At 37.6% G+C, this 25,464-nt stretch overlaps 1 protein-coding gene across 6 annotated transcripts in view; it reads left to right on the plus strand.

Annotated features, from left to right (window-relative positions):
* Positions 1-1,521: 1,521 nt before the first annotated feature.
* YAF2 (YY1 associated factor 2) overlaps positions 1,522-25,464 on the plus strand; it is a 74,932-nt gene continuing 50,989 nt past the window's right edge. For 2 of the 6 annotated variants that reach the window (XR_004301318.1, XR_004301319.1), the window contains exons 1-4: positions 1,522-1,685; positions 2,113-2,238; positions 3,864-4,242; positions 5,136-5,269. Coding sequence is in view for 2 of the 6 variants with exons in the window: in XM_032420297.1 (XP_032276188.1) it covers positions 1,660-1,685; positions 2,113-2,238 (152 nt within the window). In the remaining 4 variants the exon portion in view is untranslated. Of the gene's footprint in view, positions 1,686-2,036; positions 2,239-3,863; positions 4,243-5,135; positions 5,270-25,464 lie in introns of those variants that run through there. The other 4 variants (XR_004301320.1, XM_032420297.1, XM_032420296.1 and 1 more) reach the window with 4 other exon arrangements.

Genomic DNA, 25,464 nt, shown 5'->3' on the forward strand with positions numbered 1-25,464 from the left:
TCCCTCTCTCGCTGTGTCTCTCTCTGTCAAATAAATAAGTAAAATCTTAAAAAAATAAATAAATAAAAATAAGGCATTCGTGTGAAGAGATTTACAAAGCGCCTGGCATATAATGCTAAAAAAACTGGGTTCCTAGTTCTTCTAAAAGGGCTACCATAGCTATTTTAGCTATTTTTTTTTATTAATCGCACCACCTCATAATAATTATAGATACCATTTTGCAGAGAAGAAGTTGAGAATTACAGAACTTAAGCACAATTTCCAAGGTCCATCAGTGAAGGGGCTGAGAACCTGGGAATTCTGACTTTACTAGTTCCTTTACAGTACATTAAGATTCTTTCAGTTACTAAGATCAGGAATTCGGACTTGCTGTGAAACTAGAAAGATAGGTAGAAACAGTACAAGCTGAGAGAAGAGGACAATATTTTATGCAGAAGCCAGCCATGTGGGTAAAGGAATACATGATTTCATCTGCTTTGTCAGGAGGCAGCTTTTCTGATGGGGAGTCAGATAGGGAAATAGGGAGAAAGTAGAAATCTTTGAATGCCAAGCTATGGAGTCTGAGAGCCTTAGCAAAGTACTGGATCAGAGTGGTAGCCTAAGGTTGTCAGTATTTTATTTTTAATCTGGCTGTAGATCACCGAATAGACTGGGGAAGTGGGGGGCTGCTTCCAAGACCAGTTAGATGGTTGTTGCTAGAGTCTGGTATGAGATGAGGGCACCTAGTATGTTGAGGTAATGAGACTTGGGAGAAAGGTGTTCCTTTCTTAGTCAACAGATAGCATTCAGGGAATATGTAAACTCGTTATTTTTAAAAAAGGGCTTATGAGTTTTTTGTTTTGTTTTCTTCTAAAGCAGTTACTGTAGAGTACTAGGGGGCCAAAAGAGTGCATTTGGAATTAAAACCAAGGTTAAATTCCTGGCTTTGTCATCTTCTAATTATATAACACAGAGGAAGTCACCTAACCTCTTGAGCCTCGGTTTCGTTTCCTCTAAATTAAGGGCCACAATACCTTCTTGGCAGAGATTTGCGTACAGAAATTCAGTATTTTAAGGCACCTAGCAATGGCGCTCAATAGTGGTTGGTTCCCGCCTTCCCTCAGGTATCCCTCGGGCTGAGTCTGAGGAGTCGAGGACCGCCGAGGCCGGGAAAGCGGTTCTACCTGGAGACCGCGCCCGGGCACTCCTCCCGAGCTGGGCTGACCTCCAAGCGCCGGCCCCACCTGGGAGCACACTTCCCGCGGGATGACTGAGCATCCCCCGCCAGAGGGGCTCGGGAGCGGGTGGCCACCCCCCGGAATGCGGTGGGGAAGCGCGGAAAACCGGGCGAAGAGGCGGCGGCGGCGCCCCGGGCTGCAGCGACCACCCCCACGCCGCGCGCCCGCGAACTCGCCGCGGGTGCTGGGCCGCGCTGGCCGCGTTTGAAGTCTCCGGCGCCGCCGCTGGTTGGCCGGCGCGGGTCACGTGCGCCCAGGCAGGAGTTTCCCCGACAGCTGGAGGCTGCGTGGGATCCGGCGGCGGCTCCCGAGCTCGGCGGTGCGGCCTTCCCCGCCCCCTCCTCCCTCCTCCCCCGCCCGCTTCCGCCCGGCTTATTATCCTCCTTATTGACAAACAGAGCGGCCGCGGCGGCGACTCTCGGCGTGCATTTGTAGCCAAGCCATGGGAGACAAGAAGAGCCCGACCAGGTAACAGCGCCCGGGCCCCCGGGGCCCGGACTGTGCAGGCGGCGGGGCCCTCGCGCCGGGTTTCGGGCGGCGGTCTCGCTCGCCGCCCGGGCAGCGGGGCCAGAACGGGGGCGGTGCCGGCGCCGCTGCTGCGCGAGCGCTGCCGCGTGAGGGGCCGGCGCCGGCCGCCCCACAATGGAGCCGCGATGGCGGCGGCCGGAGCGGCAGTCCGGGGTGTCAGAGCGGCGGCCACTGCGGCCGCGCCCGCGCCCTCCCCCTTCCTGACTTCCCTCCCACTCCGAGCCGGAGCGCGCCGCGCCGGGGGCCCGCGGGGCGGGGGTCGCGGAATTGGGGCGGGGGGCGGGGCGGGGGCGGCCGCGGGGCCCGGGCGCCGGGCGCGGCCTGCTGGTGACCCCGCGCCGCGTCGTGTCCGGGTTGTGTCCTGCAGGCCGAAGCGGCAGCCGAAGCCGTCCTCGGATGAGGGTTACTGGGACTGTAGCGTCTGCACCTTCCGGAACAGCGCCGAGGCCTTCAAGTGCATGATGTGCGATGTGCGGAAGGGCACCTCCACCCGGTGAGTCCCGGGCCTGCCCCGCGCGCCGTCGGCCGCCCGGGTCGCGGCGCAGAGGACGCCCCTGCGGCTGCCGCCCCCTCCCATGACACTTGCAGACCCGGCGGGAGGAGGCGAGACTGAGGTGGTGGCCGCGATAGGAATTGGGTCAGATTGATCGCGACCCAAGCGATGGTTTGCGGTGTTGGGTAATTGAAGAGGCCGTAACGTTATTTGCTGCCAAGAGAGAATAAATTATTTAAGGGAGGCATTAGCTACTGCGATTTAATTCGTATTGCTGGGTGTAATGCCCCCCCCCCCCCCATTCCGGGTATAATAATGTTGGCTGCATTGTTGTGTTAGTGTGTAGGAATCAAAGAAAAACCATGAAATCTTCTGTAGAAGCAAAAGATGTAATTTAATTTCGTTCCTCAAAAAAAAAAAGTATCTGGTTATAGAATACACAATAGGTTAAACTTCATTTTTTTTTTTTTAATATAGATGTCTGGAAGGGTCAGATCAAGGTTTTGGTTAGTATTTTTATTCTTATTCTCTAAGATTTTATAAATAGTTGGAAGTGAGCCCAGTCACAGGGACACATTTTTACTTAAAGTATCTGAATATTTTTAGTTTGATTAAATGGCAATCTCTTAGACTATACAAATGAGATGAAATGATCTCTGCCTATTTTCAGTCTTTATTTTATTGTAGGCTTACAGAATAATAGGTCATTCTTTTTAAAAAACCACTTAAGTGAATTAAGTGGATAAAGAAAATCATAGAGGAAATTCAAAGTCTGACATTCTTGATCTGCCAACACTTGGTTACAGAGTTCCTTCACCTTTATAGGAAAGTAGCCTTTGAATTTATTGTAATAATGTGATTTATAGGTTAATATTTAGATATCATGTATTTTGATATTAGAAAGCCCGTTAGAAACTATGCTGTCACAAGAGTATACGAATACTGATGTGATATACTGTTGCTTTAAAAAAGGCCTTACTTAAAATTGACATTAGATTTATATATTCAGTAGGAGTTAGATTTCTAAAAATGAGATATCCAGATTTTTAAACCCCATTTACAGCAATTTATTAAATTTTTAAAATGTAGAGACAAATGGTTGGCAATAACTTAAATTTTGAGATTTGCTTAGTGAAGCTAGCTGCTTTTGACATACCTGTCTTTTTGTGGATCATAATGTGCTTTTTGTATATTTTCATTTACATTGGATAAAAAGTATTGAGCATTTTTCATGATATCCTTTAAGAAGCAAACTTTAAAACATCTTCTAAATTCAAGGGAATAGACCATTCTAAAAAGAAAAAAAGCACCTATTTGCTAAAGTGAATGTGGCAACTATTTTTGGACCCGTGATTTAAGTGTTTTGAAAAGTAGAGTATATCTTTATATAAGGTTGGATTTGGTTTAGAATATATTTGTGTATCTATGTTAGTACTTTATACTTCTTAAAACACTCCAGCAATTTTCAGAAAATGGTTTTTGGAGGCAGGAACTTTAAAGTGGAGACAATTATTATAATCTTAATCTCTAGTACGATGTTGTTGCTTTTTGTTGTTTCCTCTCTATTTTCTTGTAGCCATTAGAAAAAATACTGAAATTAGAAGAGCCTATATGTTTATTTGCAGGGACAGCAAGGAAGGGGGGAAGCTGTTGTCCTACTCCACAGCCAGTCTTGGGGTTAGAGGAACCCTAAGAAATAGAGTAGGTGGTGGCAGCTCAGAAGAGAAGAAACAGGCTGAATACCTGGCACCTGGAAGAAGAAGGAATATAGTGCACAGGGGAGTTGGCCCAGGACAGAGAAGTGGGCCTAGTTTAAAAGAGGCTTGAGGCCCACATGGGGGCACCTGATATTTTTTTACCAGTACATCTGAGCTCTTGTAGATCCAATTTTTAGTGGTGGAAACATTACTTGAGGAGGACTCAGAGAAGCATTGTCATTTGGATTGAAACTGAAGAGGCTCTGGGCAACTCACCAGAAGTCTAAGGGACTCTCTGTTCCTAAAAGTAAGTGTTCTACACTACGACCCTCTCAGCTTCTTCCTTCCTCTCGCTGAATTGTCTCTTCTCTTTTGATTTTGGCCCTAAGTTAAACCTAAGAGCTCTAATTTCTGTGTTATCTGTTATTTTCCTGCCACTGTTTCTGCAATTCAGAGTGGAATCCATGTTTGGATAGAATAATGGAACAGGTCATTGTTAATAGGGCAGATATTGATTGCACCACAAAATATTTCCCTCTCTGGTAATGTTAGAAAAACAGATTGCAGAATACTAGTGAGAAGCAAACGTTTCAGGAGCTGGAAGAAATAATTTTGTACAACTGGCATGTTAATTAGCAGTTAGGGTAGTTTCATGGGTAAGGTTGGAGATTATCAAAGCAGGGACTGGATAGGTGCAGAGCAGAAGATGCAGTTTGCTAATGACTTGTTTGCGTGACTGACCTACGGGACTCGAATTGCTTGGGTCAAACTGACCTTTGAACTGATTCTGTCTGGAAGTCGCCAAATGTGAGGCCAAGTCTCAGCCATCCCAGACATCTGAAAAGTCTTTTCTTTTTAAACCTCCAGAGAAGACGGAGCCCATGGTCTCCCTCCAAAGTCTTTACTGACAATTTTGTCTTTAAGGAATATCGAGTTCAGATCCTTTATATATCAACAGAAGACCCTTTTTTTTTGGCTATATCCTTGGTAGGTCACGATTTTCTGCAAAATAACTGTATGCAATGAAATGAGGTCATATTCATAGTAGTATTTTAAAATGAAACATGATTTGAAGTAGCTTCAATTCCTAAATTGATCAGTTATATTCTTTAAATTTATGCCATTTCTGTGATTGAATTTCAGTTTTGTGCTTGCTGGCCTTAATTAGTTTAAATTTGATTAATCTCTTTTTTTATCCAGAATCTAAATAACTAGATAGTTCAAGTACCTGAAGTTTTCTACATTGTGCTCTTGTGAGAGAAGCAATGATAAATGTCATACTGACAGGAAACATTTAAAAAAGAAAAAGCTACGGTGACAAATTACTATCAAAGGTACTATACAGTCTCCTTCATCTTTATATCTCAAGTTTTTATAAGGCAATAAGTGTCTCAAATGTAAACCTCAGAAACTTTAGGAAATTAAGAACCATTCTGAATCATCAGAGAAAATTTAGTGTGTATGAGGGTAGTACAATCAAAGTATGATGATTGAGTTAAAATAGTATCTTACTGCCTCTTCATATAGGAATGGAAATTACTGCTTGACTCAGATGGCAGATATTTAAAGATGAGTATGATGAAGCTATTTGTTTTGATTTTGAAATGTGATCTAAATGAGAACATATAAGACACTTAGTCTATAGTGGACTTTCAGGTGTAATTTAAAGTATAACAGGTAATGTTATATTTTCTCAGGATAAGTTGTAATAGTTCCCTTAGATTTTTTAGAGATATTGTTTTAGAGAACAATGAAAAAGATTTCACATGGAAGAAAGAGCACTAGTTGTACTAGGTGTCTGGTGACCTGTGTTCTTAACCATTTCAACTACTTCAGTGTTCAGCAGTGTTTACTGAACATCTTATTTTATTTAAAGGTTGAGCTAGGTGTTGGACATACAATGGTGAGCAAATAGATGTTTTCTTTGTAAAATTTTGTGATTTTGTCAAATCAGAAACACTTTGTATCAAATTCTGTACATGAAGTAGTATTAGTAAATCTTTATGTATATGTCAAAGAGGTTAAAATTTTCTCATTTAAAAAAAGTAGTGTTGGGGCGCCTTGGGTGGCTCAGTCGCCTGGGCATCTGCCTTTGGCTCAGGTCATGATCCCAGGGTCCTGGCCAATTATCTGATAAAAATCAAAAATCTTTTCAGTATTATTGTTATCATATATGCTTTCCGTCTTCTAATTTGAGGTTTGTCACAGATCCTCCTACCCTTGATGTAGGAATGGGAGAAAAAATTGAGGGCCATCTAAGTCAGTTCGTTTTTCAGAAATGCAGAGTTCCCCAGCCTCCCTTACCTGTCTGAGGAGCCTTTCCAGCTACCACACAGCTGTTGTTGTTCAGAGACTCCTTATTCTAGGAGGTTGGTTAGTTGGTTTTCGTCTTCATATCTTGGGTTAGCGTAGTCACGGGAATTCATTGTTTACAGAGAAATTCCTAAAGTGATTAGTGGTTGGATTAGTGGTTTTCAAAGTGTGATCTGAGGAACCTTGGGGATCCTTGAGACCCTTTTAGGGAGTCTGTAAGGTCTAAACTATTTTCAAAATCACATTAAGATGTTATTTGCCTTTTTTTGCTGTGTTGACACTGCAGTGGTGGTGCAAAGGCAAGGGTGGGTAAAACTACTGGCCCCTTAGCATGAATCAAAGCAGTGGTACCAAATTGTTATCTATATTTATCATAATCTTCACTACTATGCGTGTGAAGTAAAAATAATGCCAGTTTCACTTAAGAATGTATTCCCTTGATGAAGCAGTAAAAGTTACTAATTTTAGGAAGTCTCGTGTCTTTTTTAATATTGTCTGATGAACTGGAAAGTACAACTAAAGCACTTCTGCTGCATACCAGAATACAGTGGTTGATTGAAGGGAAAGCAGTTTGTGTAGTTGTTGGAGCTGCAAGCAGAACTAGCTGCTTTTTTCATAGAACATCATTTTTGCTTGAAAGAATGCCTGACAAACTATGGCTATTCAGACTTGGATATGTAGCACATATTTTCTCGAAAGTGAACACAGTGAATTGTTTTCCTTGATGTGGAAACAATTGATAGTATTTGTTGCCAATGATAAAAATTGAGCTTTCAAGTGAAAACTAGAATTTTTGAAAATGTGTAACCGCTATAGTTCCTAGTACTTGAAAGATGAAATTAGGTGGTGATACCAGTGAACGTAATTTCTGATATTTTATCATGCAATTTGTTGGTATTTGGAGGATTTGCATAACTCAGTGAACCAGTATTTTCTAATAACCAATGTATGACGTTACAAAACCCATGCATAGATAATCCATTTAAAGTACAAAATAAACCAATAGATTTTAAGGGACAACTATGAAAACTTTGTTGATGTGGTTTCAGATTTCACGTTGCAACTAACCTTTGAGAAATAACTACTTGTGTGTTTTCAGATAATTATGGATACAATTATGGATATAATTATCTGAAAAGGCTGTTAAAATACTCTTTCCTATTCAACTGCATATTTGTGGGAGTCCAGATTTTCTTCATATTCTTGAACTGAACCAACCTATTGCAACAAATTGAATGCAGAAGTAGATATGACAGTCCAGATGTCTTCTGTTAAGCCAGATATTAGAGGTTTGCAAAAGTATGCAAGTGCTATTCTTCACACAAAATTACTTTTGTTTTGGAAAATACAGGGTTTTTTAAAATAAAAATATTTATGTTAAAATGTGCTCTTTATTTTTTTAATGAACTAATATATATTTAAATTTTAACTGTTTTTATTTCTAATATAGTAATTTATTTCTTGCTAGATAAGATTTACATAAACTAAAGCTCTTTTAACTTTGAGAGTGTACAGAGAGCCTGAGACCAAAAAGTTTATGAACTGCTGGTGTAGGGTTTTACTAGCTTGGGTTTCTACATCCAACAGATTTACTTCAGCAGGCATTCTTTTCCTTTCATTTATACTTCGTTGAGTAAGATCTCCCTGATAACCTAGTGACCTACTTGTTAAACTCAGTGGCCTAATCTCTTCTTTCCATGTTACCTCCATAGTATTTGATGTTGGTAGCCTTTTTTTTTAATTGAAATTCTCCCTTTTTGATGTCTCTAACACGACTTACTCCTAGTTTTTCTTGTATATCTCTGAAATCAGTTTCTGCCCACTGAAACCCGGCTTCTTCTCTATATACTTCACTTTGTATGTGGCATAAACTTTTGGAATCTAAGTCAGAAACTATGATTGTCTCAAGTTTAATTCTAACTCATCGTCATCCCTCATGTCCCATCTTTGGATTGTCTCTCAGATCTGTCCTTTTTCCAGTTTATGTTGCTGTACTTTAGAAGCCCCTGTCATTTCTCTCATGAATTATGACAAATTGGTCTCTTCACAATGCTGCTAACATTATCTTCAGTATGTTTTTTTGAAACTGTGTGATTATGTTCGTCCCTTTATTAAAAAAAAAAAAAAGAGAGATCTCCAGTGAATAAAGACCTCTTTATTGAATAAAGGTTGAGCTCCTGAGTATGATATTCAGGGCTATATTATCGATATCTGAACTGCCTTCCTAGCTAGCTTCGTTTCCTGCTGCATATCTTAACCAATCTAATGCTGCATCAGCACTGAAATATTTTCATCAAATGGCCCTTCTTAAATCCTTCTGGGATTATAACTTCCCCACCCCAACTGTTTTATTGATTCAATCTGTGTAAATGTATATGTAATTATTCCTAGAGAATCACCATGTTGTGGTAATATTGTCTAGATGTTTATCTGTCCTTCTGGGCACTCTTAACCCTTGGCATCCCCAGAAGATAGAAAATATTTGGAACATTAGAGGCATTTAAACTTTTTCAGCTAACGTTCCTTTAAATTTTACTATTGCTATTTGACACCTAGCATTGCTTTTCCAATAACTTTTTTTTTTAAGTTATTTATTTTGAGTAATCTCTACACCCAGCATGGGGCTTGAACTCACGACCCCGAGATCAAGAGTCGCATGCTCTTCCGACTGAGTCAGGCAGGCACCCCCCAATAACTTTTAAGATTGAGAAAATGTTATCAGGCTATTTCGTCCATAATTTGTAGGTATATATTTTAGCATTACTTTTTAAAAACTTTTCACAATTTTGTTTTGTATTTTGATGCTATTATTTGATTCAAAGCAAGTGTTTACAGTTAAGACTAGTAACTGAGTCTTCATATCTTTGTCTTTAAACATGGAAATAGTATTTTTATAACACAATAATGTTATAACACAATATGTGGTTGTTTTTGAAGATTAAGAACGTAAAGAACTTAGTGCATCTCTTTTACATATTTTTTCTATTACTATATTTGTTTTTGTCATATACTTAAAAAACATGTATGTGTGTAAGTAAAAAAATATAATAATTTGCCTCTCAATTTTGAAACATTTTTAACTTTACCATTTTTAATTTGACATATAACAATATATTTGTTTCATATTTCAAGGATGATAATGTGCATGAATACCTTAGCATTTTTATGGTATAACTTTAGAAAGTTGTTTATTATTTTTATTATGTCACAACACTTATGTAGGTCTTGTTATTCACATTATTGAAATTTGCGTAGCATGGCTAAAAATGAGAAGTGTTTCTTGACAACATAAACTGCTGAAGTCATGAAACAGTACAGTGTATTATGAAATATATTTTATTCCTCGACTAAATTGTAAGTTTTCTGTTGAGTGATATTTAAAGTTAGATAGTTGATATCGAGTGCTTGTCAAAAACTAGAATATACCAAACATAGGTTTGTGATATTGGAGATTGTTTAATTGAAAAATCGTTTAGAATTAAAATTTTGCGTTTGTTTTTGAATTTACAGAGTTTAAAGTTAATGGAACAAATTAATTATAATTAAAATGGAACTACTTTTTACCTTATGATTGAGATAATCTTTTACCTGTGAACTTGTTACTTTTAAAGATAAATCAATTATATAAATTAGCAGACACCTATACAACTGTAGAAATTAGGCAGACATTAAAGAAATACTGGAATTTTCCCTCATCTTGTGCTTCTTTACTATTTCCAGTTGTCCAGAGTCAGACTAACAGGATTAGTTGCTGATATTTTTCTACAGCTCTGTTATCGTTTTGCCTACCTAGTTAACTGGTTATTCTTCAAAACGTAGTTCGTGTCTCTTATCTCCTTGGCCCATCCGAAACATGCCTTCCTTTGTCTTTTGTGCATACCTCTGATTGTGATCTTCATCAAGCTTTAGCATTTCCTCGTAAATTCAGGCTTGATTTGTGTCTTTCTCATGAAGCTGAGTATTCTTTTTTTTTAAGGTTTTTTTTTTTTTAAGTTTTTATTTATTTATTTATTTGACAGAGAGAAACACAGCTAGAGAGGGAACACAAGCAGGGGGAGTGGGAGAGGGAGAAGCAGGCTTCCCGTGGAGCAGGGAGCCCAATGCGGGGCTCGATCCCAGGACCCTGGGATCGTGACCCGAGCCGAAGGCAGACGCTTAAGGACTGAGCCACCCAGGTGCCCCATAGCTGGGTATTCTAAGAAGATGAATTATCTAGAGAGAGGAGGGTGGCTCTTTGGTTAAAGTTGTGAGAGTAGCTGTATTCTTTTTAGAATCTGAATAGTCCCTCAGTTTGTGATGCTTATCTTCATTATATCATTTAGTGTATTATAGTTGTGCTACATGTATGTATTTACTTTCTTGTTATGCTGTGAGTTTCTTAAGGGAAATAAGAGCTTTTCATTACCTTCTTCAAAGATGCTTGACAAAGTGCCTAGGAAATAATAGGTGTTCAAGAAAAGTTTGTTGAAAGAGGAATATACATATTAGAAAGGAAAAGTTATTATTTTTTTTAATATATAAGCTTTGAAGAAGTTGGAATTCTGTGTGAATTATCAGAAGTAAATGGTAGTGAACAAAATTCTAGAATTCTCCATATGCTTAATGAAAACATACCATATGCCAGGAATTGTACTAGGACTGAGACCCAGTTCCAGCCTCTTTGAGAGTTTGAATTCTAGGAAAGATAGATAAATAGTGTATGCTAACGAGTAAAAAGAAGAAGAAATTTAGAATTAATTTTCCAACATAGTCCTAGTTTTTGGAGAAGTCCTGTACTCAAGTTAAGAATGAAATCAGTTATTGGTGTAGTCATTGTGAGTCAAGCCCGTTTGGTAAAGTGTGTTCTAACATCATGGCCAATTTCCAATTTGATCGATTAGCTTTCTCTTAAGAAATTTAAGCCAAATGAAACTGCCACGTCACTACTAGGTAAAACCCTCTCTTTTTCTCCTTGTATAGGTCTATGTGTGTATAAGTATATTTTAAGAAGGAACTGCTGTTTTTAAGATAATTGTTATATAATTGAAGTACGATTTCAGAGAACTAAAATTATTTGCCTGTGACAAATTTACATAGGATGGTAGATTGTTAAATGTATATATATTTAATATTTAATAATCCCAGAAACCATCATTTTTGAGAATAAAATTTTATAATGGGACTACATTACTGAATTTAACAGATGTTAAATTTTCAGCTATCTTACTGATTATATTGGCAGTCATTTTCAGTGTGCTACTCAGGTTTTTTTTTTTGAAGTATTGTTGAGAAAATTAAATGAGTTAATTTCTGTAAAGCCTTAACTACAGTGGCTCACTAAATGGTAGCCATTACTATTAAGGTATATATTTGAAAGAATATTTATAATGTGTTGCTACAAAATTAATTTTGTTATTATTGGTGGTTTCTGGAGGGTAGAATAAATTATCTATCATTCATGTGGTGATTTTCTGTGTTCAGAATGCTTTCCTATATATCCCTCCATTTGCTCATCAAACCGTTAAGGAGGAGAGGAAGGTGGTCATCCAATCACAGATTAGTGTTAGAGCCTAGGTTGAAATGCAGGTTGACTACTAGTTGATCTTTTCATCCTTTTGTCTCTGATAAAGAGGTTTATAAAACTCTGAGTGAAAGGTTTCCTTGCTTATTCCTCTTCAAGGCATTAGAAGGCCAGCGTATTTTGGTAGAAAGATTAGCATTTTGTGGGGTATCAAGTTTTCATTCAAGGATTTAATGAAACAGGTTTGTTTTTTTTTTTAAAGACACATTTTTCCTTAATAATAATCTTTTATAGCTTGTAATTTTAGTGGTATTGCAAGTATGTAAAATATGTCATTGTGATTTTAAAAATAAATTAGTTAACAAATATTTACTTAATATGTGTTTTGTTTATTGGCTTTCATGGTTGTTAAAATCTGTACCCTTTGTTACATGATCTGTGATAATCTGTTTCAGAAGATTTAGTAGGCACTCCATTTGCAATATTGTTAATTATGGGAAATTACAGAATTACTAAGAATTTTAGAGCTGGAAGAACCCTTTCAAGAGCTTCCATGGTGTTTAGTCATTTCCTGAGACAGGCTAGTTTTTATAACTTGAAACCTTAATAGTAGAGGGATAAGATTGTCTTCAGAGGAGAGATCTTGAGGGGTTTGGGGTAAAAATGTTGGGTATTAAAACTTTTGAAATAGGTTGAAGCCACCATTGTTTGCAAATCCTTCTTGATAGGGATTTTCAGCTAAGTTTAGAGGATTTCTTGTTGCTGTTTACTGAGAACTGACAGGTAAAGCATAGCAATTTGCTGGGTGAGGTCTTTTTGTTGAAACCCATGGCTCTAGCCTAGTATCCTCCTGGCAGGTAAGAAAACAGGCCTGGAAAGATTGTAACTTTGTTTAAAAGGCAATAGCTTGTTAATGTTGGATTCAGATATTTGGATTTCCAGTCCTTTTTATCACCTTGCTGTGGTAACATTTAAATTTGCAAGCAAGTAACTTCTTAAGGATTTCTTCTTGTAAATTTCGTATACCTAGATCTAGTGCTGTACATCTTGATAATTTCTAGCATTAAACCTACTACTTATAACTAATATAAGAATTTATGTTAGAACTGGGCTAGCAGTATAGGGAATGAAGAACAAAATGACAGCCCCCAAAATAATATTTTTGAAGTGCAAATGTTAACAAACTTCATTTTGATGTCTTTTTATAGTAACATTTATTGTGCTGTATATATCCTGACTTCTTTGATATAGTATTTCTTGGGAGAAAAATCCCTGTAAATATTATTTTCCTCTTTTACGGTGACACAATAAGAGTCATTAAGAGTATAATTAATAACCAGTTTGACTATATGTGTGTATATGAATGTGTGTGAATGATAAGTTTGTGCAGCCCACTGGCAATTTTTAGACATGAGTTAAACCACTTCATTTTTACATGTTTTATAGTCTGATCAGGGTTCTTCACACTATCATACTTTATAGGTTGTACTAGGGATGATCAACCTCTAACAGCAGCAAGTAGATAATATTTGATGCCAGTAAGGTGATTGCTCAAGAAGGAGAGCTCTAGGTACATTTGCAGAGAAGGCAAAATTGTTTTGGACTTCTTTCATCTTTTTCCGTCCTTTTTTGCTATTTATCTTTGGTCTCCCCAAGGCCCAAAGTCTCCTCACTAATACTCATTTCTAGGTTGCCTTTTTTTTCCCTAGGTTGCTTGCATCTTTATTTTCTTCACTCCACGAGCAGTTCTTCCTTTACTAGAAAATCTTTTTTGTTTTATCTGTTCTGTAAATCTGAATAAAATAATTGTTTCAAGTGTGAATATAAATAACCTGAGCATGGGGGATAAAGTTATTTTTTTCTTAAGGCAGTAACTCTCATTCTGATGCTAAAAGTATTACATGTTCATTGAAGATACTAAGGAAATAGAAGGAAAATGGGAATGCCCATCATAACGTCTCTCCAGCCAGAGATAGCTACTTCTAAAATGTGTTTCCTTTCTGTCTTTTACACGTGGATATTAGTGTTTGTTTGTTTATTTAAATCGAATTTAGTTAACATAATGTATTATTAGGTTCAGGGTAAAGTTTAGTGACTCATCAGCTGCATATAACATGCATTGCTTGTTATATTAAGTACCCTCCTTAATGCCTATCATCCCCCCCACCCATTTCCCCTCTAGCAACCCACAGTTTTTTCCCTAGCGTTAAGTCTCTTATGATTTGTCTCCCTCTCTGTATTTTTTTTTTAAGATTTATTTATTTATTTATTTATTTGACAGAGAGACACAGCGAGAGAGGGAACACAAGCAGGGGGAGTGGGAGAGGGAGAAGCAGGCTTCCCGCAGAGCAGGGAGCCCGATGCGGGGCTCGATTCCAGGACCCTGGGATCATGGCCTGAGCCGAAGGCAGGTGCTTAACGACTGAGCCACCCGGGCGCCCCTCCCTCTCTCTTTTTATCTTAATTATTTTTCTTTCCCTTCCCCTATGTTCATCTGTTTTGTTTCTTAAATTTCATGGATATTAGCATTTATTTATTTATTTTTAAGAAACATTTTCTGTATTTATTTGACAGAGAGAGAGCACAAGCAGGGGAAGTGGCAGGCAGAGGGAGAAGCAGGCTTCCTGCTGAGCAGGGAGCCCGATACGGGGCTCGATACGGGGCTCGATCCCAGGACCCTGAAGGCAGCCGCTTAACTGACTGAGTCACCCAGGCGCCCCAGGATATTAGCATTTAAAAGTGGAAGTTGAAGTGTCTTCTTTTGGAGGAATGGTAGAAAGGAGGAGACTTCTAAATCAGGGGAGTTTTCTGACTTCCCAAGATAGCTCTCACCTTGCCCTGATTGTCTCTGTGCTTCAGCGTGCTTCACAAACACTGGTCCTAAGGAATGTCTTTGCAAAAAGAAGCCAAGAGTTCGGAAAATACGGTGTATCCTATCTTTTTGGAGTTTAATGAATTGCAAGTTCTGAGAAGTTCTCCAGTGGAATTTGTTTAGCTTATTTAGTTGAGCAGTTCTCAATCGTACTTGACTGGGTTTTGTTTTGTTTTGTTTTTCTATTATAATACAGAACTTGTTGGGGCATACTGTTTTGTAAACTCTTGCTATTGAAGTGTGGTCCAAAGACCACTGGCATATGCATCACCTGGGAGCTTTTGGAAGTGCAGAATCTCAGGGTGTCGGCTGGCTCAGTTGGAGGAGTGTGCAACTCTTGATCTCAAGGTTGTGAGTTCAAGTCCCACGATGGGTGTAGAGATTACTTAAATAAATAAAACCTTAAAAAAAAAAAAAAGAAATGCAGAAGCTCAGGTCCCACCAAGGATTTATGAGTCAGAACCTGAATTTAAGCAGGATCCCTAGATTATTCAGTATGCATATTAAAATTTGAGAAGCACTGCTCTAGTTTTTTTCAGGATAAGATAGTGAGGTGGGCAAGGCTCTGAGGTACTCATTCCATTTGAACTGCTTTTTCCAAAGGGCTTTCCTCTTTTGGGGCTGCACACATGTGTGTAGGCAGGGTTGCATGTATGTGCGCATGTGGGTGTGCATTTGTGTACAGGCATGTCAGTGTGGGTGTCTCTCTGTTTATGGTGCCTCCTCCCTGACCAACACTTCCCTCGTGAACTCTTACATTCAAAAGTGCCTCCTCCGTTAACACTTCCTCCTTCTTAGCCCTGTTTGTGATATCTGTACACAACCATACATTCCTTCACCCATACAGCTCATTCAGGGCTGACTTTGGGAAACCTGTGAGAGAACAAGTTGCAGGAAATAAGGGAGTAAGGAGAAGATGTGTTTGCCAGTTTAGAATCAAACAACAGGTAAAGGGGTAGAAATGAACTAGCCTTCCCTCAGAAGAACCCAGTAGATTTTAATTGTGTTGATTGGGGCCCTGAAGTCTTATGAAATTGTCTCAGTGCCTGTCAATAGGAGCAAGCAAGTGGGGTTCCATGCTCCCACACTCCACTTCAGCCACATCATCTATGCTCTTATACACTTTATTTATTGGGATTTCTTTTAATTTTTATTTTCGAAAAGTGTTTTGCTATCAGAACTTTTTTTTTTGAAAACCACTGCCCTGTTCCATTCATTTAGTCTTCTACCACTTAAATTCTTCAGTTCAGCACAGGCTAGGTTAATTGTAACTGGACTTCTTAGCCTCACATTTCAAAGGCAAGAGCTAATAATGAGTTTAGTGTAGTGATGGGTGGATTTGAAACTTTCCCTTGAAAAGCCTTTTCTTTTTCCTTCCTTCCCTTTATCTTTCCTTTCTTCTCACCCATCTTATTAGACACTTTGCTCTTTTTTTTTTAAAGACCAAAGCTGGTAAAACCTAGAGCTGCATAATCATTGATTAGATGAGTAATGAGCAATATAATTTATAGATGAGAAATATGTTAAATTCATAATGTCATCAAATTATACTTTTTGGTAAAATTAATAAGGCTATTCCATTATCTATAAGAATGTGGTTATCACATTTGGTCAGTATTCCTTCCTTTCCAATTTTCCGTAACTTAATGCCTCTGATCACGTAGCATTTTTCTGTACTATTCCTTGGTAATTGACATTTTAATTGTAATCTTGCCATCTTCCACTTGTGTAGGACTTCCATTATATATTCATATTTTGGGCGCAGGAAAATTTATCTAGTTTTATTTTTTCACCTGCCTGTTTAAAATTTTTTAAAGACTTATTTATTTGACAGAGAGAGAGAGAGAGCGCGCGAGCACAAATAGGGGGAGCAGCAGGCAGAGGAAGTGGGAGAAGCAGGCTTCCCGCTAAGCAGGAAACCTGATGTGGGGCTCCATCCCAGGACCCTGGGACCATGACCTGAGCTGAAGGCAGACGCTTAACCGACTAAGCCACCCAGGCGCCCCGTTTTAAATTTTTATGTGTATTCAGCGTAATGGAAAGCAAAAAAAAAAAAAGAAAAGAAAGAAAATAGTCAATATTTGAGAGTTCCCTGCAGTTATATACTATAGTGGTGAAGACTTTGGACCGTGGAGCTTGATTGGGTTTAAATATTGGTCTCACCCACCACTTACTGGCTGTGTGACCTTGTGAAAGTTAATCAACTTTTTGAGCCTCAGTTTTTATGTTTATAGAATAGAATTGACAATAGCCCTACTCATAGAGTTGTGAGGATTAAATGTGATAATTCTTGTAAAGTACTTGACAACAGTGCCTGGCATATAGTAAGTCCTCAATAAGTGTTAGCTGAAACAATGAAATACATGAGTGGTGATCTAATTTAGGGTATAACAGTCCCTTTTGTCAAGGATGTGGGTTCAAGTATGCTCTAACAAAACCAGAGCATAAGAACAAGTGTTTTCTACTAAAAGATATCATTTCCAGAAGTTGCTTCAGGGATAATCTCACCTACCCACCCCCTCTCCCTACCTCCCTCTTCTCTTTCCTACCCTATTTGTGCCTGCAGAGAGATACGTGTGTGTGTGTGTGTGTGTGTGTGTGTGTGTGTGTGTGTGTGTTTCCTAGTAACCTGATGTGGCTTGTCACATAAACATTTGGGGCTTACCAGTAAAAGTTTTAACATCTAAAAAGCACTTTAGTAGTACAATAATGGTAAGCTGTTGGGGGGCAGCTTGTTGGGGCAAGCTTGGGGCAAGCTGTATATAGATTTAAGAATTGAATAGTTAAAAACAGCATTTTTTGCTGTTTGCCATAGTTAAAGAGCAAGTCTGTTTCCAGGGTTGGATTGTCAGAAAGCATGGTCATGATCTTTTGTAGGCCACTTTTGTCATCTGGTATATTATGCTGTTTCTTCTACCTCGCATTATCCAGTCCTGCACAGTTTCTTTCTTGGTTTTTGTGAGTGTTCAGGTATCATCTCTCAAGAAACATTTCTTTATCTCTAGGCCAGAATGAATGCCCTTTCAATTACTCTTGAAGCATTCTATGCAAAAATGTGATGAGTGTAATTACATAGTGTATTGACATTATTTTATTTCTGTTGCCTTCTCCTTCCCAGGACTGTAATCTCTTGGAGAGCAGTACCATTTGTCCTGGAATCACATTTCAGCTTAAATCTCCACCTTGCCATTTATAGCCATATAACCTTATGGCTTTATGGTGATGATTCAATGTGATAAATGATGTAAGGAACTTAGCATATTAATAATAATAATTTTAAATAATATTAATAAAAATTTCCAATGCCTGTCACCATGTCTTACATAGGTATTGATAATGCTTAACTGCAAAGGCTCTTTATCATTTATCTGATTGCTGCTTTAAGCTGTTTTGCACTTCTTGTTTTTTAAGGAACATTTATATAATATAATTTTATTTCATGAGCCTGTGAGTTGAATGGAGTATGTTTTATTACACCCATTTTACTTGACAAAAGAACTTGTATTAACCAAAGTTACATTCTTACTCAACTTTTTCAGCAATTTAAAAAATGTTTTCTTTTGCCATCAGTATAATGTACAGTTTAAACTGCAACCAATAGCATTTTATTCCATCTTGTGTCATGCTTACTTGTTTGTTGAATCTGAACTAGAGGCGGAGAAACCATTTAGTGGAAGCCATTACAAAAGTCTATGCAAGAGACAGTAGTGGCCTGAACAAGGATAATGCCAGTGGGAGACAGAAATGAATAGATTCTAGATATATTTAGAAGGAAATTTATAGGATTTGATGGGTGGCTGGATATGGTTCTGGGAGGTAGGAAGTTGGGTTGTAGAGAGGGAAGAATCAAGGATAAATCCCAGGATTCTGGCTCAAGTAAGCAGCTTGGTTAATGTGCTTTTCATTGACATAGGAAATAGGATAGACAGTTTTGGAGAAAGGTAATATTTCACTTGTAGATTTGTTGAATTTCAGGTATCTGAGGGAAATCTGAGAGGGAAGATCTGTGAGACAGTTGGATATGTGGGGCTTAAGTTTATGAAGGAAAACAGGGCTATAAATATATGCTTGGTGTAGTCATCAGCATACATGATCCAGTTGAAGCTATGGGAGTAGGCAAGACAGATCAAGGAGAGAATAGACTGCATAGCATGAGAAAAGAGAACCCAGGACAGAAACTTGAGAAACATCACCACGTTTTTGCGATGGTAGAGAGCATCCCACCAAGACAAAGAAAGAATTGGAGGAGAAAGAGAAATAAGGAGAAAGAAACGCAGGAGAGTGTAATGTTACAGAAACAGGGAAGAGATTTTTAAAAGGAGAGGATGTGGTGAGCCATGTCAAATGGCCTTTCATCAGATAGAATCTTATTTTTTCCTTTGCATTCTGTGTAATGATGTTTAACGGGTGTTAAAATTTATATTTTAAGTTATAACAAGATAATCCTGCATAGTGCTTGTACTAAGCTTTTCATGAAAGTTACAGTAGTTCTATCTATAGGTTAAATAAAAGAAGTTAATATCGGTAGGTCAGGAGATGAGTAAAATTATGTTAGTAATCTAATTTCTCAAGGAAGAATGCTCTAACTATCTAGCAAAATCTATCATTAAGCCTGTATTTTTACAGGTAGCTCCTGATTGTAGGTACAAAAATTAATAGACTTTATTTAAAAAATTGGGTCCATCTTGGTATCAAGAATTTTTTAAGTGCTAAGTAAATGTAATTGCATAATTGGGTGGGGGAGCATGTATGGTTTAAAGAAGCTCTTCTGTTTTTAGAAGGAATGAATCATAGCACTCTATTGATCAGCTAACCAAGCAAATCACAGCACTTTCATAAAACTGTTTGGTTTGTAAAGTAATAGTTATCTGTGGAGTATGTTGGATTTGATGTGATTCATGATTCAGATTTTATGAGTGCTGAATAACAAAGTTCTTATTTAGAATATAGGCTGTAGTTTGAAAACTATCACTGTTGACTTCAGACTATATTGGAATTTATGTTAGAAAAATTTGCCACTGTTTTATAAAATCAGTTTTACACAGAAGATACGCACTTATACATTTTAGAGATGGTTATTAAGAATTGCTTTGAAAACTAATACAGGCCTTAGAATCTGGTCAGATTAATTTTAATATCAAAAGTTGAGAAAAAGAACATAATCACGGAGTAAAGAAAGGTTAGACTTCATTTTCTTTTTCTTTTTTTTTTTTAAAGATTTTATTTATTTGACAGAGAGAGACAGCTAGAGAGGGAACACAAGCAGGGGGAGTGAGAGAGGGAGAAGCAGGCTTCCCGCCGAGCGGGGAGTCTGATGCGGGGCTCGATCCCAGGAGTCTGGGATCATGACCTGAGCCAAAGGCAGATGCTTAACGACTGAGCCACCCAAGCGCCCCAAGACTTCATTTTCATGCTGGCATAATTGTTGGCATTGAGAGTACCATTATTTTTGTGTGTTAACTTGGATACTAACTATAGTTGGTGTATAAAGGATTACATATAATGCTCCTGACATTTTGGACTAGGATCCCAGAAAATGTTTCCTTGGACTAGAAGCTATAAAGAATAGATGATATTAACTGTCTATGGAAGTATACCATTTTAAGATACGGTTAATAAAATGTGGTGGTAAATTAAGGGACCTGGGGTATCTGTTAAATTAGGAAGATCAAAATATTATTGGAGATCAATTAATGTGATTAAGGTATCCTTAGGAAGAATGAGTAGAACATAAAATGATGTAAAAGAAAAACCACACAGCATTATAGCACTGGACAATTGGTTAATATTTAGCATAGTACAAGAGGTGGAAGTGAGAGATGCTATTTGATGGTCACTAGAGTGATACTTTTATTCTGGGGTCGTGGTAACATAGTCTTCTTTATATTAACTAGTTCTTAACATCATTCAAGTAAAAAAAAGTGGTTTGTAGGTACAGCAACCAGTTTCAGGGCTGCTACTATACACTTAGTATATGCATTATGCAAGTCTTTGTTAATGCTTTGGCCCTGTCTGAATATGTTGATACTGGGAAAGAAATGCCCTGATTTATTAATCAGTTTGGTGATATTGGTTGATAGAATTCTGTCATTGATTGTATCTGCTTTAGCTTTAGGTTGAATTTTTGGACTTAAAAACCAAGAACCAAATCAAAATTGGGACCCCATCCATCAACTCATAGATATTATTTTTTTATGAGTTCCCATTTAGATAGCTAATTGGCATTTGGTTTATCACTTTTAGCCTAATACTAATTACTTTGTAAAGTTTTCTGTATTAGTTACCTATTTGTGTAACAAATTATCCCAAAATTAAGTTTAGGCTAAAAATAATAAACATTTATTATCTTATTCTTTTTTTTTTTTTTTTTTTTTTGAGTTGAGCATTCGGAAGCAGCCTGTCAGGTGATTCTGGCTCAGGGTCTCAAGCTCAACTGAGGGAGGATTCATTTCCAAGCTTACTCATGTGGTTGTCACGCAGCCTTAGAACACCTGCTTCCAAGTTACTCACGTGGCTGTCGGTAGGCCTCAGGACTCTGCTGTTGGCCAGAGACATCAATTTCTTGGCCACCTGGGCTTCTCCATGGGGCTGCTCACAATATGGCAGCTTGTTTACTCTAAAGCAAAGTATCTGAGTGAAAGCCCCCAAAACAGAAGCCAGTCTTTTTATAACCTAATTTTGGGAGTGATAGCCTGTTACTCTGCTAAATTCTGTTCCTTGGAAATGAGTCACTAAATCCAGCCCATACTCAAGAAGAGGCAATTACAGAAGGGCTTGCATACCAGGAAGAGGTGGGATCATTGTGGGCCATTCTAGAGGTTGCTCACTACACTATCCTTTAAAGTTGAAAACTTTTTGTTGTTACTGCAGAATTCTTTCTTGGAAGGAAAGCTTATGGGGGAAACTAAAAATATAAAGTAGATAAATAAGAAATTCTGCCCGGGGCACCTGAGTGGCTCAGCCGGTTAAGCATCTGCCTTCCGCTCAGGTCATGATCCTGGGGTCCTGGGATTGAGCCCCACAGCTGGCTCCCTGCTTAGCGGGGAGTCTGCTTCTCCCACTCCCTCTGCTGCTCCCTCTGCTTGTGTGCACGTGCTCTCTCTCTCTCTGTCAAATAAATAAATAAAATCTTAAAAAAAAAGAAATTCTTCTGTCCAAAAGAGGTTCTAGGGCGGTAAATCTTAGCTGTCATCCTTCCCCTTTAGCTGCCAAACAATTTGAATATTAATATCTTTACCATCAAACGTCAATCAAGAACATGAATAAATACTGTTTTTCTCATATTTTCATTTTAGGATTTGTCAACAGTTGTAAAATTCTAGCTTATAAAAATCAGGTATTACAACATGGAAAACAATTTGTGTAAATGTTTCTGGCAACTTTTAAAGTCAAGTAACTTCCTTTAGTAAAGTAAATCTAATGTAATGCCTGGTTTTATAGCATTAGCGGATATAATTTATATGTTGGTGTGATAATGCTATTAATCAGTTTGTTTTTGTAGTATTAGCAGATGTAATTTATATATTATATTAGCAGTTTTGTAGTGTTAGCAAATGTAATTTATGTATTGGTGTGATAATGATAGTGATTTACTTACTAACTGCTGCCTGAAATGTTTTATTAACTATTTCCAAATTATATGTATTTCTAAAAAATCACAAATGTATAGTGGTATTTGAAATTCAATTTTAATATTAACATGTTCTTATTGCTTTTATGCTGTAAATTGTAATTCCTAATCAGTAACATAAATTACCTATTTTCTTTATCGTGCAGTATAAAGAATATAGCTTCAAAATAATAGTACCAAAATTAGTAACAAACAATAAATCTGTAAGTTTAGAATTTCTTTATGTAGTTCTTTTAGTCCTTAGACTATATCCCTCTAAAGGTGTATAAAATCATTTGAAAACTATTTCTGGGTGGTTATGTCAACAGTTTAATATATAGATAGATTCTGGGCATTGTTTCCAAATGCTTTATTTATCTTAATTCCTTCTACTGCCCTGCAAAACTAGGTTCTTTTGTTATCCTTATTTTACTGATGAATGTAGTTTTTGCCATCGTGATTTTAAGTTAATTTATGTTAACAAGAAAATAGTACTGGTTTTGTTTGTTTCTCTATGGATTGCCGTAGTGGGAAGTAGGGGATAAAACTGAGGGAAAGGAAAATTTTAATTAGGAAATGAGATGGTGTTTATAATTTGGGGACCTTGAGGGTATATAATGGGACTGAAAGGGCAGTGAGTCGTAATGGACTTAGTTCAATTCAAATATAAACACACATCCCCCCCATGTTTGTTTACATATGAGCCATCAGTAACATCACTTAAATATGTGTGAATATGTGTATAATACTAAATTTTATTATGATGTTACAGGATTCCAAGTCCAGGATTTACTGTGAACAACCTTCTACAACTGTAATACTTTACATTAGAATTTTATTTTTTTATTAAGATTTTTATTTATTTAATTGAGAGAGGGCGAGCACAAGCAGGGGGAAGCGACAGGCAGAGGGAGGAGCAGACTCCCCACAGAGCAGGGAGCCTGATGCGGGGCTCAACCCCAGGACCCTGGGATCATGACCTGAGGCGAAGGCAGACGCTTAACGACTGAGCCACCCAGGCGCCCCTTACATTAGAATTTTAAATCTTAATTGAAAATTAGAAAATAAAGTGCCTGGAATCATCACAACCAGTTGTAATTTAAATTGCTTCTAGCCAAAATATAATGTCCAAACCAGTGAGTAGTATTGGAAGTGAAAGTTAGCTCCACAGTTTCCTCTGAGCAGTTTTTTCACAAGTTCAGATTGATTTTATGGAGTAGATTTTCATTACTGAAATGCTTCATTTGGGTTCTTAATTACTAAGGAGTACCTTTTTGTGGATGAGTGTTGTAATTATTAGAGCTCACACAAGATAGTTTTGAATAGAGGATCCTAATTTTTGGAATTTCTTTTCTAAGTTATTCTGATAAAATCCATGTTAGTTGAGCTTATGGCATGATAACAAACAGCTTTCAGTGTTGGTCTCTAAGTGACCCTTTTGGTTACTTTAAAATATTTTCAAGATACCGTAATTCTCTTGAGTTACTTTAAAAATGCAGTTGATTCTGTTTTAAATTCATGAGTCTAAATGGTGAAATAGAAAATAATATATAGGGGCGCCTGGGTGGCTCAGTTGGTTAAGCGACTGCCTTCGGCTCGGGTCATGATCCCGGAGTCCCGGGATCGAGTCCCACATCGGGCTCCCTGCTCAGCGGGGAGTCTGCTTCTCCCTCTAACCCTACCCCCTCTTGCGCTCTCTCTCACTCTCTCTCTCTCTCTCAAATAAATAAATTAAAAAAAAAAAATTTATAAAAGAAAATAATATATATTACTAAAAATGGAAATTTTTAGTAAGTGACATCTTTTATTCGAGCAAAAGGATAAAATATTTGGATTATTGCACCTGTATCTGTTTTATTAATCCAAACATGTAGGACCTTGTGCCAGGTACTTGTTCACTCTCAGGTAATAGAAGTTAACTAGGAGTCTAGAAGAGTTAACTAGAAGACCCTTTTGGTATTTATTTCTGTATTACAGTTAGAAATGGAGGTCTGTGTAGTGCCCCTGTTTGTATGAATGGGTCATTTAAAAACAAATGCAGTAATTACTATTTTTTAAAACTCAGATTTATTTTAAAAAGTATATGATTTTTCCAAGACAATTTATATCTTTAAATTAAGTAGGAATCTAGCAAAAATTTTGACATGTGCTGTCAACCTTTACTAAATACAAACGTGTCATAATGAGTGAAATGTAAGATTTTCATTAGAATTACATTTTCAGCTTGTTTTTGTTGAATAAGTTTATACACCATTTTATCTTACTTTTATTTATTTATTTTGTATTTTATTTTCTTTAATTAACATATAATGTATTATTTGTTTCAGGGGTACAGGTCTGTATCCTATTTACTTTTAAAACAAAGGAAAAACTGGGCCGCCTGGGTGGTCAAGTGTTGGACTCTTGGTTTCAGCTCAGGTCCTGATCTCAGGGTTGTGAGATCGAGCCCCACTTTCTGTCCCTCTTCCTCTGACCACCCATGCTGTGCTCGATCTTTCTCTCTCTGTCAAATAAATAAATCTTTAAACAAAGGAAAAGCTATACATTATCTTCTATTTGTTTCCATGGAATTAAGAACCATAAAAACCTTACGTTTCCTGAAGGTAGTAGATGATTATTTAGCAGCATAATGGTAAAAGGGTGGAGTATTACTGAAACATATCTGTATCTTCAACAGGAACTAGTGTTTGAAGCCATCATTTCTGTAGTACGTTAAAGTGAACATGTACCTGATTAATATGTATTGAGTTAAAGGTAATAGAATATTTTCATGTGAGCTTGAAGATGAAATTCTTCTGAGGAGACCTTTTTTTTTCTTTTATTAGAAGTCAGGGTTTTTTGTTGTTTTTAATGACAGGACCATTTTTGGCAATATTTAAAAAGCGTAACAGTTAATCAAAACTTTGTATAAGTATTTAAATTAAAATCAGCATTATTATTTATCAGTGGCCTGGCATACATTTATATGTGTGTGTGTGCTTGGTTTCTTATAGGTGACAAATGGCTATTTTAAAGACTTACTGAGTGATAAAAGGGAATTGTATTGATGTTTTTTTACCTGAAGTCTTATAGATTGTTAATTCACTGTGGCCTCTACACCAAAATTTGGTGAATGTTAATGACAGTGGCTAGTTAAGAAATGGCAGATTTTGATCAACTAATTATCCTTGTACTAATATTAAAAAGTGATGGTGTTGTTTCAGTAAAATGGAATAGTCTAATAGCTGATATTTTT

The sequence above is a fragment of the Phoca vitulina genome, unplaced genomic scaffold, assembly GCF_004348235.1.
Source record: "Phoca vitulina isolate PV1807 unplaced genomic scaffold, GSC_HSeal_1.0 scaffold23, whole genome shotgun sequence".
Taxonomy (NCBI): domain Eukaryota; kingdom Metazoa; phylum Chordata; class Mammalia; order Carnivora; family Phocidae; genus Phoca; species Phoca vitulina.